The sequence below is a fragment of the Monodelphis domestica genome, chromosome 2 (genome assembly GCF_027887165.1).
Source record: "Monodelphis domestica isolate mMonDom1 chromosome 2, mMonDom1.pri, whole genome shotgun sequence".
In the NCBI taxonomy this organism is placed as follows: Eukaryota; Metazoa; Chordata; class Mammalia; order Didelphimorphia; family Didelphidae; genus Monodelphis; species Monodelphis domestica.
Genome location: NC_077228.1, coordinates 224,844,680 through 224,860,437, shown reverse-complemented (window position 1 = coordinate 224,860,437; position 15,758 = coordinate 224,844,680). Strand labels below are relative to the sequence as shown.

Here is a 15,758-nt window from a genome sequence, read left to right as displayed (position 1 = left end):
AGGAGAGTAATCTCTGGGAATCTGCAACCCTTCCTGCCTGTCAGTTCTGTTCTATCACATTGGTTTGTGCTCCCTGAGACAGGCATTTTTCAAAGCCTTGTTTTATTTTGAAAGGATTTTCATTCTTGTCTTCCTTATGTCCATCATGTATCAATATCAGAAAATTATGTTGGGCTTTTCCTGATATAGGGAAATGAAAACTACTTAAATCCACAAGACTGGTTGATCAATGTTGCTATTTCAAAATTCAGAAGCAATCACCAAGAATAGCACGATACCATTTGGCTCATACTCTGTAATGTATATTTTCACAGACAAGCCAAAAGCACAACATGCAATGACGATTGTATGCTATGAAAAGCAGAGCCAGTGGATTTATATCCCAAAAAACTCATTATGAATAATACACACAAAGCCAGATCGGGTAAATAACTTCAACTATATGCTGGATTGTTGTTTGGTTTTTGTTTTTTTTTTTTAAGACAACTGTTGACACCAACATAAATGAGCCAAGCTAATTATATTTCCCACTGGGTATGCTTGTTGGTGCATGCTGAAGGTTGAATGGGTAATAGATGCTTCTGAAGAATAATAGGGTTTCTATTATTCAAGACAGCCTTGCAAATATCCTGTTTTCAATTTTCTGTGCCACTGAAGGGGAAGCAGTGATGTGGAAGAATCCAAAATGGGAAATAATCAGAAAATCATTTTTGTACAACATGTTCTGATTTTTTTACAACAGGTTTTCTTCTTAATTATATCTTGCTAATAGTTAATATTAAACAAGTTTGCATTTCCTGAATAACTGGTAGTTACCAGGAAGAGAACTATCTAAGAGCAAGCTAGGTAAGAGAAATAAGGTAACCTGGGCTTTTTCCCATGAAAAATTCACTAAAGGGATTCATTTTAGTAGAATATAAGTTCTTTGAGGACAGAGAACATTTCATTTTTGTCTGTATCCTCAGTGCCTCACACTCTGCCTTACACAAAGCAAGCATTCAATAAATGTTTGTTGATTTATAAATGGATAATGCATTGCTGGAAAATTGAGAACAGGTACCAAAATAAGCACCCACTCCTCACCAATATTCATCTTTGTAGCATATCCTTCCCACTGGAGGTGGTGCTCTAGGAATAAGAGACCTAAACTCATTTCTCTTTCTCACATGATCCATATAAAATGTCACTCAGCCAATGACTCAATTTATTTAATACCTCCTACATGCTGAGTACTGTGCAAGGCTACTTATAGCACTCAAGTGCATTATGCAAAAGGTGGAACTCACTGTCTAATATAATCCAGCAAATGTAATATTTTATGGTCCTACCATTCATAGTCTGTGTGCAAAACACTTAAGTCGATCTTTGACTACTTACTCTGTCTTACTGCTCCTATTCAGCTATTCATCAATATTTCTCGTATTCAAACAGTTATCAAGTCCTTTTGATTCTATCACTCATTATTTCTAGCACTGGTTTCCTCATTTTCCATTCCCACTGCTAATACTCCAGCACAGATAGTCATCACCTACATGTACTATAATAGTTGACTTCTAACAGGTCTTTCTGCCTTAATTCCATCCTCCTTCTAATCCAATCTGTAAACACTTGCCAGATTAATTTCTCTTGCCCAGGAATCTGGTTATATCCCTCTTCTGCCTCATATTCATAAATAAGCCCCTACTGCCTAGAAATGGTAGGTGGTTGCACCTAGGTAACAATGGATAAAGCACTGGGACTAGAGTCAGAAAGTTCTGGGTTCAAATATGGCCTCAGACATTTACTAGCTGTGGGACCCTGAGAAAGTCACTTAACTTCTGTCTACCTCAGTTTCCTCAACTTTAAAAAGGGAATGATAATAGCACCTACCTCTCCAAGTTGTTGTGGGGAGCAAATATATTTATATTTATTTACAAGATAATATATTTAAAGCAATATCAGAAATCTGTCATATAATAGGTGCTTAATAAATACTTGTATTCTTCTTTCTCTCCTTCCTTCTTAATAGAATTAAAATTCTTCCACAGTCTAACTCACCTTTCAATTCCAACCTTTTCATACTCCTCCTCTCCAGATTTTCTATCCTCTAAACCAACTGGATTCCTCACTATCTCCTATCTAGACCCTGTAATTTCCCACTTCTGTGATTTTTTTTCATACTGTTCCCTCTCCTTGAAATGACTTCTTCATTCTTCTCATTGCCCATATTTCTCCTCATCAACCTCTTGAATTCCTACCTAAGCTATGAAACTCAACTCAAATTCTACTTCTGCTCCTACAGTCCATTTGGTAATGACCCTTCCTGCATTGAGCTTCAAAAAGTATTTTTCACTTACTATGTATTATTTTGTACCATGGTTATTTATGTTTACATCATATTCCCTATTAGATTATAGTCTCTCTCCACGAAGCCAGGCATTATGCTTTATCTAATCTTTCTCTTTCTCTTTGCCTGAATGCTCTGCATCTGATAAACATTTGATAAATGTTTAATGAATTTTAGGATGTAAAACTTTTGGGATAACTGAGACTGAAGAACTTGGATCTCTCCTTTGCTTCCCTTTTCCCAATAATCTAGCTCTTTCTTTTACAGAGTTCTCCAAAACCAGACAGCAACAGAAGAGGAGGAAATGGAAACAGGGTAAGAAAATTATTTTTCTTTACTCACTTGTACTGTTCTTTTGCCTGCATAATGATGAAGTCCCATTTATGGTTAATCTTTTTGTTCAAAAAGCTGTAATTTTCCTAGATCAGAAGGAACAAAATGAAAACTAAGAACACATGTTGCTGTAAGTTGCATAGGACAAGACTGAAAGACACTCACTCTCCTGAGTCAGATAAACTAAGGAGTGTTCAGACTAGGGATTGCTTACCCTAAGTTTGTGGCACAAGGTGTTTTAAGAGAAATCTTCCCTCAAGGAGGGAATTGCTAAATTCTCCAAAATGCATCAGGACAAACTTTTACCTACTTCTTAAAAATAAAAATATGCTCAAAAGTATGTTGAGGATGGGAGGAAGCAGTAGCCGCAAATAACAGTCATTCAACATGATTGGTTATCACTTACCTAGAACATTTAGATGAAAGTACCTGTGTGACTTTGTACAAATTACTAAAACCTCCTAAGATCTCAGTCACCTTTTCTACAAAAGGATTGAACTACAGAGTTTCTAAGGTCCCTGGTAGTTTTAAGTCTGACTTTTTTTTTTTTGCATTGACTTATCTTTTAAAATATAGACACAACAGCAGTATCTTTAATATCTAAAATTCCAACCTTTCAAGGGTTAAATTATGTTCATTTGGAAATCTGGACAGATCAGTAAAGTCTCCCAATAACTCTGAAATCATACCACATAGACCACTGAGTAACACATGGGTGCAAAGCAGGACCTAAAGCAAAGCTTCCTACTCACAAAACAGCTGCTGATAAAACGTTGCTGATTCTCTAACCTCACTTCATACCAGCTGCAGACAGAACATCTGGGGGATGAATTATAAATTTTAGCAGATTCTTTGGGGGACATAAATAGTATCTACAAGGCACTGAGATGTAGGAGTTTGAGGGACAAGAAAAGCAAATCAACGTTCAACCAACAAAAACACACAGTTCTAAAGTATCTCTGTACCTTTTCGTATTCTTCTAAAATTCCTTTCTTCTTGATATTTCTCTTGGCTAGATAGATGGCTAAAAAAGGAAATGGATTATATTCCATCATCTGAAAGTAGCTTTTCATCCCCTTTCTGGAGACTGATATGCTGATATCTAAGATAATGTACTAGGACTACAAAAAAGAATTTTAAATAGACATAAATCTTATTTTCTGAGAGCTGACCTCCTAAAACTAATACTAGCAAAGGGACCAAACAGAAACAATATAAAAATAACAAGACAAATATCAAGTCAATGAAGAAATAAAATGTTGTAGTAGGGCTTAATAAATGTTATGGGACTCTAAAGAAATCCTTCTTTTAAAACTACTATCAGTTTATCTTGTACACATCTCTTCCACATCACCCATTCTCCATCACAATTTCAATATATTGTAGGTTGGCATAAGAAACTAAATGGGAATTTTGGGAAAGATTTTGGAAGCTGCAAACAACATACAAAGGCCAGCAGACGACACAGAAAAAGTTTAGAAACTCAGAATTCCACAAAATAGATGTATAGGATTATATTATATCAGTACATTTTTCTTTTAATACTATAAATATGCACAATTTCTTTTTTAAGTTAAAATAAGTAAAAAGCTAAAATTTGAAAAAAGAATGCAAAAGCCAAAAAATTTTATGCAGATTTTTCAGATCACAAGGATGCTGTGCCCCTCACTCCCAGGATGGAGAAAGGATACATACATACATACATACATACATACATATATATATATATATATATATATAGTTTGTACATAGTTGTCTGCACATTGTCTTCCCTATTTCATTGAGTTCCTTGGGAGTAGAGTCTGTTTTTTGCCTTTCTTTATACCCCATGTGCTTAAGGGAATGCCTGAAACATAGTAGATATTTAATAAATATTAGTTTTTGTTAGTTAACTGATTGACTGATACAGGGCCAACATTCAAGAAGACCTATGTTCAAGTCTTGCCTATATATGGGCTATATGCCATGAGCAAGTCATTTAACCTCTCATTGCCCAATGCTCCTCTCTAAGATTATAAGTCAATAGAAGAATCACAAATCTGCATCTGTGGAGAGAATTCCCCAAACCAATGAAATCAGAGGTCAAATTTCTCCCAGAAGAAAAGGAAGCAGTAATATATTAAGCATTAGCAAAGGAATACTTGCCAATAGTGGAGGGAAAGGGGGTGAGGAAAAGTGTTTACCATAGTCTGTGTCTTCAGCTGACCACTGCTGAGTGGGCCAGAAATAGGGTGTCTGTAAAAGGAATCAGAGAAATTATGCTTGATGATTCATCAGGGTCTTCTTAAATGTGGAAGAAAGAAATTATAAGGCATGCAAAAGGACAGAAGCAATGGCTGAGTGATGACCTGACTGTCAATCAAAGGAAGATTCCATTTGGAATGTTATCAGGAAACAATTAAAGGCAAGAGCCAACTGCTGACTAATTTCTGGGCTTCTTGGCTGATGGTGGTGACTTTGAAGGAAGAAGCTGGGTTTATCTCTGGGACTTGGGATAATCAAACTGGAGGTGGCTTGGCTGATTTGAAGGCAGAAGAAGAAGGACAATAGTCCATATATCTCTCTCTGACTTGCTCTGCTTCATAATAGTGACTGAATTGCCATTTCTCTCAATATCCTCCAACCTAAGACTCATTGTAGATAATAGGGAAAGCCCCCAACCCTCTTACCTCCATTCTCTACCCTTTCCTGTTTTCCCCAATAAACTCTTCCTTGAGATAAATAAGAGAAAAGGGTGATTCCTCTGAAACATCATAGCTCACCCTGAGTGACTTAGAAGGAGGCTAAAGAAGAAGTGGGGAGGGGAAGAAGAGAGAGGCTGAAAAAGAGGCTAGAAGAGGGAGGAAGGGAGATATAGAGGGAGGAGGGTAGGCAAAAGAAGATAACTACCTGATCCATTAGTTATCATTTACCCACCAAATATACCCCCTCCAATATTATCTATTACACACATAAGTCCAAAAAGTTGCCAGCCACCATTTCCTTCCACCTCGGCATTTAAGTCCCAATGATGGTGACTTGTAAAGATATGGAATCAATCTCTTCCTTAAGAAAGAATAGAATGGCATCAGGTGGGGTTATCCACAGATACAACTCACCTGAAATCGATAAAGACTGCTGTTATCAGGTTTCAGGTTGAGATTCTTGGGATCCTGAAGGGGGTAAACGTAGCCATACTTGACAACGAAATTCCCCAAGTTCTGTGCCTCTAAAAAGAAGCAGGTCAGGCCCAGAAACAGATCAGGTGAGTGCTCAGAAATCCTACTGCCAAATTCCCACCCTCTGCTCCTCTACCACCACCAAAACTGTGAGAGAATTGAACTTATCCTAAAGACCCCTCTATTTTTCCAGCACTATCAAAAGATGATAAAGTGGTGGAATACTATTGTGCTATAAAGAGGATGATTTCAGAAAGAACTAGAAAAATCCATGGGAACTGATACAGAGTGAAATAAATAGAACCAGGAGAATATTAGGCACAATAAATGAAATATTGTGGGATGATCAAATATGATAGACTTTGCTACTAACAGCAGTACAATGATCCAGGACAATTCTGAGGGATTTTTGAAAAGGAATGCTATCCACCTCTAGAGAAAGAACTGTTAGAATAGAAATACAAATGAAAAACATATGATTTATCATTTCTTTATATGGGCATATGATTTGAGATTTTGGTTTTATAAGATTATTATTCACTTACAAAAATGAATAATATGGAATTGTGTTTTGAGTGATAACATGTTGAATTGTTTGTCAGTTCCAGGAGGGGAGTAGGAAGAGAGTGGGGAGACCAAACGAATCATGTAACTTTGGGAAATGTATGTGTAAATTTATTTTTGGAATAAAATAAAAATAAACTTTTTTTTAAAAGATGAAAAAGTCTAGTTAGGCCATAAGGATTTATATGGTGAAATAGAAATCAATCAACAAACAAGAAGCATTCATCAAGTGCCTACTCCTACCAGGCATTGTGCTAGGAGCTAAAATACAAGAAAAAGATGATATAATTCCAGCCCTCAAGGTGCTTATTCTATTGGGAAGACAACATGCTATATAGAAATACACACACACACACACATATAGGTATACCTTCCACATCATGGAGTTTAGGGGTGCAGCACCCCCATGAAATGGAAAATCTTTGTAAAATTTTTGTCCCTCTTTTTGTACCAAAAAAGTCTGAATTTTTTCTTTTTCTTTTATGGAGAAAGTAGCTTATTTTAAAACCTAGGTTAAGAATTTGGTCAACATGTTGATATTATATAATACTGCACATATATTTTATGAATTTCCAAGTTTCTAAACTTTTTTCTGTGTCATCTGCTGGTCTTCGTGTGTCATCTGCAACTTCTATGAAACTTCTAAAAAATTCCCACTTAATTTCTTATACTAACCCACAATACACTGAAATTAAACTATGATAGGAGAAAATGCAATGTGGAAGGGATACCTGTATATCCTCACACACATATGACATGTGTGTATATATATGTAATATACACACCTATAGATAGATATCATGAAATGGTCATGAAGAAAATATAAACTTAAAACACCATGCAATTATAAGTTATATATATATATATATATGCATGTGTGTGTGTATATATATATATATATATATATATATATTCTTATATACAGGATTCATTAATTCAAGAGTACCTGGGCTTCCTCCACCAACACAGTTCCAAACTCATCTTTGAATTAGTAGGTAAGTCCTAGGAAGCTACCTGAGGCACAAAGGCTTTAAGCAATTTGCTCTAGGACACATAGTTAATATATGTCCTGTGTGGGATTTAAATCTAGGTTCACTAACTTCAAACCCAGTGTCCTATCCCTTTTGCCACACTATCTCTCAGAGGTATTTTTCTAATAGTTCTCTTATATTGTTCTTCTATTCTTGCTAAGTTGATCTTACCGTTCATATTTTTTGCTCACTAACAAATTCATTACTTGAATCACATTATCTGCTCCTACCAGAATATCCTTTCAGTCCCCTCCATCAATATGCATTCATCATTTCCTTCAAGACCTATATCCTGGGGCATCTAGAATACTCAGTGGGTAGAGAGGCAGGCCTGGAGTCAGACTTATGTTCAAATCTAGTCTCAAATACTTCCTAGCTATGTGACCCTGGGCAAATTACTTAACCCCATTTGCCTAGCCCTTTCCACTCTTCAGCCTCAATACTCAATACTCATATCAATTCTAAGACAAAAAGTAAGAGTTTAAAAGAACTAATCTTGAATCACTAACTTATTTTGTATTTTTTAACTAAATGTTTAATCTGCTATGTCTCTCCATCTACGGCAAATATTTCCTAAAGAGGGACCATGCCTCCTACATCTTTAATATCCACAAAAGAATTTAGAACAATGTAGGAAGGAAGGAAGGAAGGAAGGAAGGAAGGAAGGAAGGAAGGAAGGAAGGAAGGAAGGAACTCACCCATGTGGCCAATCCAAAGCCTCTGGGCAATCCATTGTAAGATGTCATTTCCTACAAGATAGAAAAAAAATTGTTGTACAAGGGATTTTCAGACTTCTTTTCTAATACCACCCAAATATACACCATTTAAGATGAAGGTGTTAGCAGAGAGAAAAAAACACAGGTGGTGCACACAATGGGAGTAATACACTATTTTTACCCATGTCAGACTGATGCTTGTAAGGAATTTTTTCCAATACTTTATTAATACATTTGTGCATACATGCATATGTATAGTTAAATTAAAATTTTAAAACATATATATATATATATATTAGTCATTTCCAAGTGATAAATAGTTTAAGTAAAACTGAAGAATATTCTAGACCCATAGTCCATCACATCTTTACCAAAGAGAGGAAGATGTATGTAGCCATGTAATTCTTTCTCAGAGAAAGAAATCCTATCAATAGTCATTTTAAAAAATAATTAGAGAAATGAAAATTAAAGCATCTTTCAGGATCTACCTCACACTAAATCAGATCTACAAAGATGATAAAAAAAAGAAAAGATAAATGTTGTAGGGGTGGTGGGAAAACAAGCATATTGATACACATAATGCCAAAAGATAGCTCCAAATGGATATATGACTAAGATATAAAGATTCACATCATAAACCACTTAGAGAAACATGAAAAAACTTAACCATAAGATTGATGACTAGAAGAGAAAAGTTCCAAGACCAAACAGAGAGGATTATAGAAGTTAAAATGAATAATTTTAATTATATACTATGAAAAAGTTTTTTGTACATAAAATAAATCCAGTAAACAATATGAAAAAATCAAAGCTCTTTTGGGAGAACATGGTTCAGTGGATAGAGAGCCAGGCTTAGAGATGGGAAGCCCTCAGTTCAAATCTGCTATCAGATACTTCTTAGTTGTGTAACTTAACTTAGCAAGTCCCTTAACCCCAAATGCCTAATCTTTGGGAACTGAGACTTAGTATGGATTATAAAACAGAAGGTAAAGGGTTGTTTGTTTGTTTGTTTGTTTGTTTGTTTCTAAAACCAGACATTCTATCTAGGAAGTCAGCTGAAGAAATGGAAAGCCCTGAAGAATGTGAACTTTTTGAGTTGAGAAAGGAATGTAGACCTTGACAAGCAAATGTTCCTCAACCTCTAAGAAGACAGTCTCTCTCCTCTTTTCCCTTAGTATTCAGAAATTGTTGTAGCAGAGACCACTGCCCCAGTACAAAACACCACCCAGAGCAAGAAGCAGGTCCAGTGAGCAAAGGTGAAAATCAAAGGATCCCTGCAAATTGATGGATACTTTGCCCTATCTGGAGATGCAATGCAAAGTTAAACTTTCACAGGGAATCTGGCTGAAAGACTTGCTCAGCAAAGACTCTACACCCAGGAGAACAACATGAAAATAATGTTCTCTCAGAAAAGACCTGGAACTCTGTAGTGCCAAAAGTCTGAATTACCCAGGCTTTGTGTATTTGAGAAGTGTCAGCCTCTCTACTAATGTATTCTATGTGTATGCCTCTTCCTACTGATGACATTTGTATTTATGGGTGAGTGTGCCCCAGGTTTATTGAAAAAAATATTTTGTAGCTACTGTTATTACTATGATATCTCGGTAAATGTCTTTGCTTTGAGTTAACTGTATCATCTTAGTGGGGGGAAATGCTGATTGGGTCTCATCCAAAGAATTGATTGATGGCTCAAACTGACTCCACTTCAAGGAAACCAGTTTTTTGTAAGAGAATATAGTAACAGAGTAGCTCGTCTAATAAGTAAGTAACTAAAATAAGGTAAAGAAGTGTGGCAAGTAAAAGGAGAGGAGAAGAGAGAGGGGGGGGAGAGAGAGACAGACAGACAGACAGAGACAAAGGGGGGGGGGGGAGAGAGTTGAGAGTTAAGAGTTAAGAGTGGGTAGGGGTTCTCAGGAATGCTTTTTATCTAAATTAGTTACTAAGGAAGGGGTCATTTGTTTGGGAAGTTGTTGCTCTGTGTCTCCAGAAAACTGTCATCATTTTACCCATGGTCCACTTTGGTCTGCGTGAAAACCCATGGTTTACTCTGTTTGCCCACTTGGGGGAGCAAAACCACAATGTAAATAGGATGTCAATAATATGTTATTAGGTCACTTTTGCTCTTTCTTTTTTTTTTTTAGTAGTCTCTAAGGAAGGCAATGAGTGTGGAAATTAAGCATTATTTTAACCCAGTCCTGTGTGGCTGGGGAACTAAACTGCCTGTGCTTGCTATCCAGAAACCCCAACCAATGACCTGGTTATGTCTAAAGACTGGTGTTTTCTAATTATTGTGAATCTAAGCAACTCCCATCCTAATCAACTACTTATCTCTATGTTCACTGTATGTAGCTACTTGGTAGGATTTGTGGGACATTTCAGCCCATAGCCCTCTATTAGAAGTAAACACCAGTAGAGACTTGTGAGTAATAGTTTTAGGAGTATAGAATCACAGTGTCTTGAACCTGGGGTAGTCCTGGAAACCCAAATTGTAAGTATGAGTTGAGAGAGTTGGAAATGTGAGCAGTCCAGTGTGAATGCAGCATATGTTTCATCCATTCTTCTCCAAAAATTGTTCATTGCAATACATCTGAGTTAACTACTTTTTAGTGTTTTTTTGTTTGTTTGTTTGTTTGCATTATCATAGTTACTGTATCTGTTGTTCTCTTGGCTCAGCTTTCTTCATTCACATTTGGAACTGAAAGGAATATTAGAGAGTGACTTGTCCACTCCCTTCATTTTACAGATAGGGAAACTGAGGCCCAGAGCAAACAAGTATCTTTCCCACGGTTGTACTAGTAGAAATTAATACAGTGAAAAATCCTCAGCCTCATATTTTAAGCCCCTCCACAATGTGATACCACCACTACCACCTCTATTTCCAGGCTTATTTTACATTCTTCTTCTTCATGTACTTTCTTTTCTAGCCAAATTTGCCTGCTGGAAGCTTTGCATGTAGGGCATTCAATCTCCTACTTCCTTGCCTTTATATAGATTTCATGTCTGATAACTAGATGGCACCATTGCTATAGTATTGGACTTAACTATCAGAAAGATAAGGAATTGCATCCTGCTTAAAGCATTCACTAGCTGTATGACCCTGGACAAGTGCCTTACCTTCTCTCAATATTAGTTTCCTCATCTGCAAAATGGAGATAATACCATCTATCTCATGGGGTTGTTGTGAAAACAAATGAGATTACACATATAAAGCACTTTGCAAACCTTAAAGCCCTATATAAATATTCTAGCCATTTGTCATTATGTTGTTGTTGTTGTTGTTATTGTCATGTCTCCCTAGTAGGAGACAAATTCCATAAGAGAATTGTTTGGCTTCTGTCTTTGTAGATGCACAGCCTAGAATAGTATATGGCCCATGTAGTGGTTTAGTCATTTCAGTCACATCCAACTCTTTGTGACCCTATTTGGCGTCTTCTTGGCAAAGAAATGGTTTGCCATTTCCTTTTCCAGCTCATTTTACAGATGAGAAAACTGAGGTAAATCAAGTTAAGTGACTTTCCCACCGTGACACAGCTAGTAAGTGTCAGACTTCAGACAGGAAAAAAGATCAGTCTTCCTGACTTCAAGCCCAGAAACTATATCCATTGCAGCACCTAACTGCCCATACATGGCACATAGCATGTACCTAATAAATGTTTGTTAAACTGAGTTATATCACTTAATGCAATACTTCCTAAGTTTTGCTGAATTCTTAATATTCATTGTTTTTGTCATAATGGGAATAATAAGGGGAGCCCTGTATCTGCTTTTTGGGGAACATGACTAAAGCTAGAATCCTTCTGATGTAATATGTGCCATTCCACCCTTCCAATAACACATTTGCACTGGTCATTTCTGATGGACCCCTTAGTTTTAAAAATGGTCACATTTTCCAGCAACCATCTAAATTTCTCAAGACTAACCCTGGCTAAATGGGAAAGAATATGCAAAAGAGCAGCAAATGCCCCCTGCCAATATAGCAGACTTAGAAGCCAAGAACTGCCAGGGATTTAATGGTATTACATAATACTTTCAATAACTGTAGTCTTGCAGTTATTTTTCGCTAAAATATTAGTTTCTTGGATCTAATGTTTCCATCTTCAGAGAAGATGAGGGGAGTGCCAAGGTTTCCTTCCAGACTTTTGAAGAGCAAAGCTACTTACTGAGTGTGATTGATTTACACATGCTCTACCTTTAGGCTGATGTACAGTTGTAGCTAGATTTGGATTAGACCATGTCTTTTCTCAGTCACATCTGAGAATTTTCATGCCTAGACCCAGCCTAGCCATTGAGATTCACTCATTTATATTTATTATGTATTATTACCAGTTGATGTCACTGTCTCTTCTTCCTCTTAGCCTTCTGCAGCCATGATCATTTTTACAAGAGAAAAACTCTTCATCTGAAATTCCTCTTAAAATACCAAGGGTCAATGATTTAGTATATCCAATCTGAGTCACTTTCTATAAATGTCACATTGCAGTATATGGACTGCTATGGTGTCCTTTGCTGACATTAGACTAATTACATCATTACTTCATGTTATCCAAGGAGCTCTAGGATTTTTCTCCCACTTGACTACTTCCTGAAATAGATCAAATTACAAGATTATCCTATCACTCACAACTGGACAGCTTGATCTGTGAACCTAGCCCAGCAGGCAGGCTCAGGTTCCCCTGGTCTGGAATGGTTTTCTGTCTACAATCTTGGCTTTTCCAATATGATTTGTTTCCCTCTCTCATGAAGGGATTCTTAACCAGGGTTTCACAAACTTGTTCCTTTGTTGAATATTCTGATAACTGTACTTCAATGTAGTTGCTTTTCTTTGTAATTTTATATGTTTTAAAACATTCTTTTGAGAAGGGGTCAATAGGCTACATCAGACTGTCTTTGAGGAGTCAGAATTTACCAAATTTGCTGATTTGGCAAAATTGGGACACTAATATACTGCTGGTGGAGTTGTGAATTGGTCCAACCATTCTGGAGGGCAATTTGGAACTATGCGCAAAAGACTTTAAAAGAATGCCTACCCTTTGACCCAGCCATAGGGTTTGTACCCCAAAGAGATAATAAGGAAAAAGACTTGTATAAGAATATTCGTAGCTGCACTCTTTGTGGTGGCAAAAAAATTGGAAAATATGGGGATGTCCATCAATTGGGGAATGGCTAAATAAATTGTGGTATATTTTGGTGATGGAATATTATTGTGCTGAAGGAATAAAGAAATGGAGGAATTCTGTGTGAACTAAAATGACCTCCAGGAATTGATGCAGAGTGAAAGGAGTAGAACCAGGAGAACATTGTACAGAGACTGATACATTATGACACAATCAAATGTAATAGACGTTTCTACTAGTAGCAATGCAGTGACCCAGGACAATCCAGAGGAACTTAGGAGAAAGAATACTATCTACTCCGGAGAAAGAACCGTGAAAACAGAAACACATTGGAAAAAATACATGATCAACCACATATTGTGATAGGGATGTGATTAGGGTTTTGATGTTAAAGAATCACTCTACTGCAAATAGGAATAACATGGAAATAAGTTTTGAACAATGATACATATATAATGCAATGGAACTGCTTGTCAGCTTTTGTGGGGGGGGGAAATGGGGGGATCATGAATCATGTAATGATGGAAAAATATTCTAAATAAAAATTTAAAAAGAAAAGGAAAAATGTCCTATGCTAATGAGGAAGAAAGAAAGAAAGAGAGGAAGGGAGGAAGGGAGGAAGGGAGGAAGGGAGGAAGGGAGGAAGGGAGGAAGGAAGGAAGGAAGGAAGAGCAGCAGTAAGCTCCAATTGTTTGGGAGAAAAGGGAAACAAATATTGAAAAAGGTATGCTGCCCAATTAACTTTTCTGCCAAGCCCATGGATTAAGTAGAAGAATGGATAAAGGAACCCTCAGACAAATTGGGGAATCATTACACTCTGGTTCCAAAGGATTTAAGTCCTTTCCTAGGAGGAGAATTACCTGACAGGAAGAGATCATAGTCAGGGAACCAAGGAATATATCAGAAAACATAATGAGGGGAAATATCTCAGGCCAAGGACAAAGTTGCAAGCAGGGGGGTTCTAAACCTTTATTTTCTGCTTCCAGGGAGTATTTTTGGCAAATGTTTTAGAGCAGAGAGACTTTTCAAGTACTACTACTGGTTGTGGTGCCTGGTTTTCTGTTCCTGGCTGCAGTCCTATTTACAAGTTTCACTGTGAATTTCATCAATTAATGACTTGGCCACACCACAGATGTTCTGACTTCAAGGTATGGTTATAGTTTTAACTGTGATTTCCTTTTTTTTCCCCTTTTGTTGGCAGTGTGCCTCACATACTGTTCTCTTTGGGTAATTTATTTGTTAATTTAGAATTAATGTCTAGATAATTTATCCCTAGACACAAAATATGGCTTCTGTCCTGATATGGTCATGCTAAGAATGTCTTAGGTATTATTTGTTCTGCTCAGGCCTTGGGTCCTGAGGGGCTGATTAGGTTGTATGGTTTTAATGATTTAAATCGCATGTATAGTTTCAGGTCATGGAGACCCAGAATAGTGATTGACTAAATACACTCAGACCTGCTTTGAAAAGAATCTTATATAAAATGGTATGAAGAAAGTAGGATAACTCTCTGGATTTCAGAAATTTTTTATTCCTATCAATAGCTTCTAGATAATAAGTAAATAAAGATACTCCAAACAACCAGAAAGACAGCATTCAAATGCCAAGAAATCAGAATCGAGATCACCCAAGACCATGCTGTAATTATTAAAAAGAAGGGGAAATTTTAGAATATAATATTCCAAAAAGAAGACTCACAGCCAAGATAGATATCCTGAAAATGTCATCCAATAGCAGAGAAATGAATTTTTTAAAACTCTTACTTTCTGACTTAGAATCAGTACTAATCGATCCATTCCAAAATAGAAGTAAGAGATAGGCAATTGGGGTTAAGTGACTTGGTCACAGAAGTAGGAAATATCTGAGGCCAGGGAAATGAATCCTTAGTAGAATAGAGAGCTTTGAAAGATTCTTTATTAAAAGTTCAGAGCTGGGGAGAAATGCTGATAAAAACAAAAGAGAAAAGAAATCTAGAAAAGTAATTCCACATGAGCCATTGAAACATTCTAAAAAATAATCAAGTGCTTACATTCTAAGAGAAGATGCAAGATTCCTACTATCTTCATAAAGAAATAAAACCATAAGGGATAAAAAAAAAAGACAAATACAGAGCAAGTGATTTTTTCTTCTAATTTTGTTGATAAGAACATAAATGAAAAAGAACTTACTACTTGTCATAATTGAGTTTCACCCAAAATAAAAGCAGAGAGAAGTAGAAAAAGAAGTAAAACGAGAGAAGAGGGGACATCACATGAAACTCACTATCACTGAAACTGGACAAAGTAGAACCAAAGACAATTATACACAGAGTTTGGTGTTGAAATACATTAAATTCAACAAGTAAACAGTCCAGAGTAGGGAAAGAGTATTTAAGAAAGTACACAGAATTTGGGAAGGAATAGACATAAGCAAAATAAGTTTCAACTTTGTAAGATAGGTTATAAAGGAGGGGTTCAGTGAAGAGGGAAAAAAAGGATATAAGAACCAATGGCAAGTCTGAGCTAGTTGAAGAGAGG

At 36.5% G+C, this 15,758-nt stretch overlaps 1 protein-coding gene across 1 annotated transcript in view; it reads right to left on the bottom strand.

The window, feature by feature from the left end:
- RGS9 (regulator of G protein signaling 9) overlaps positions 1–15,758 on the bottom strand; it is a 95,203-nt gene that overhangs the window by 62,946 nt on the left and 16,499 nt on the right. The window contains exons 3-7 of the mRNA XM_007482755.2: positions 8,111–8,161; positions 5,758–5,867; positions 4,843–4,894; positions 3,625–3,683; positions 2,669–2,745 (exon numbers count right to left, since the gene is read on the bottom strand). Coding sequence (XP_007482817.2) covers positions 2,669–2,745; positions 3,625–3,683; positions 4,843–4,894; positions 5,758–5,867; positions 8,111–8,161 — 349 coding nt within the window. The remainder of the gene's footprint in view (positions 1–2,668; positions 2,746–3,624; positions 3,684–4,842; positions 4,895–5,757; positions 5,868–8,110; positions 8,162–15,758) is intronic.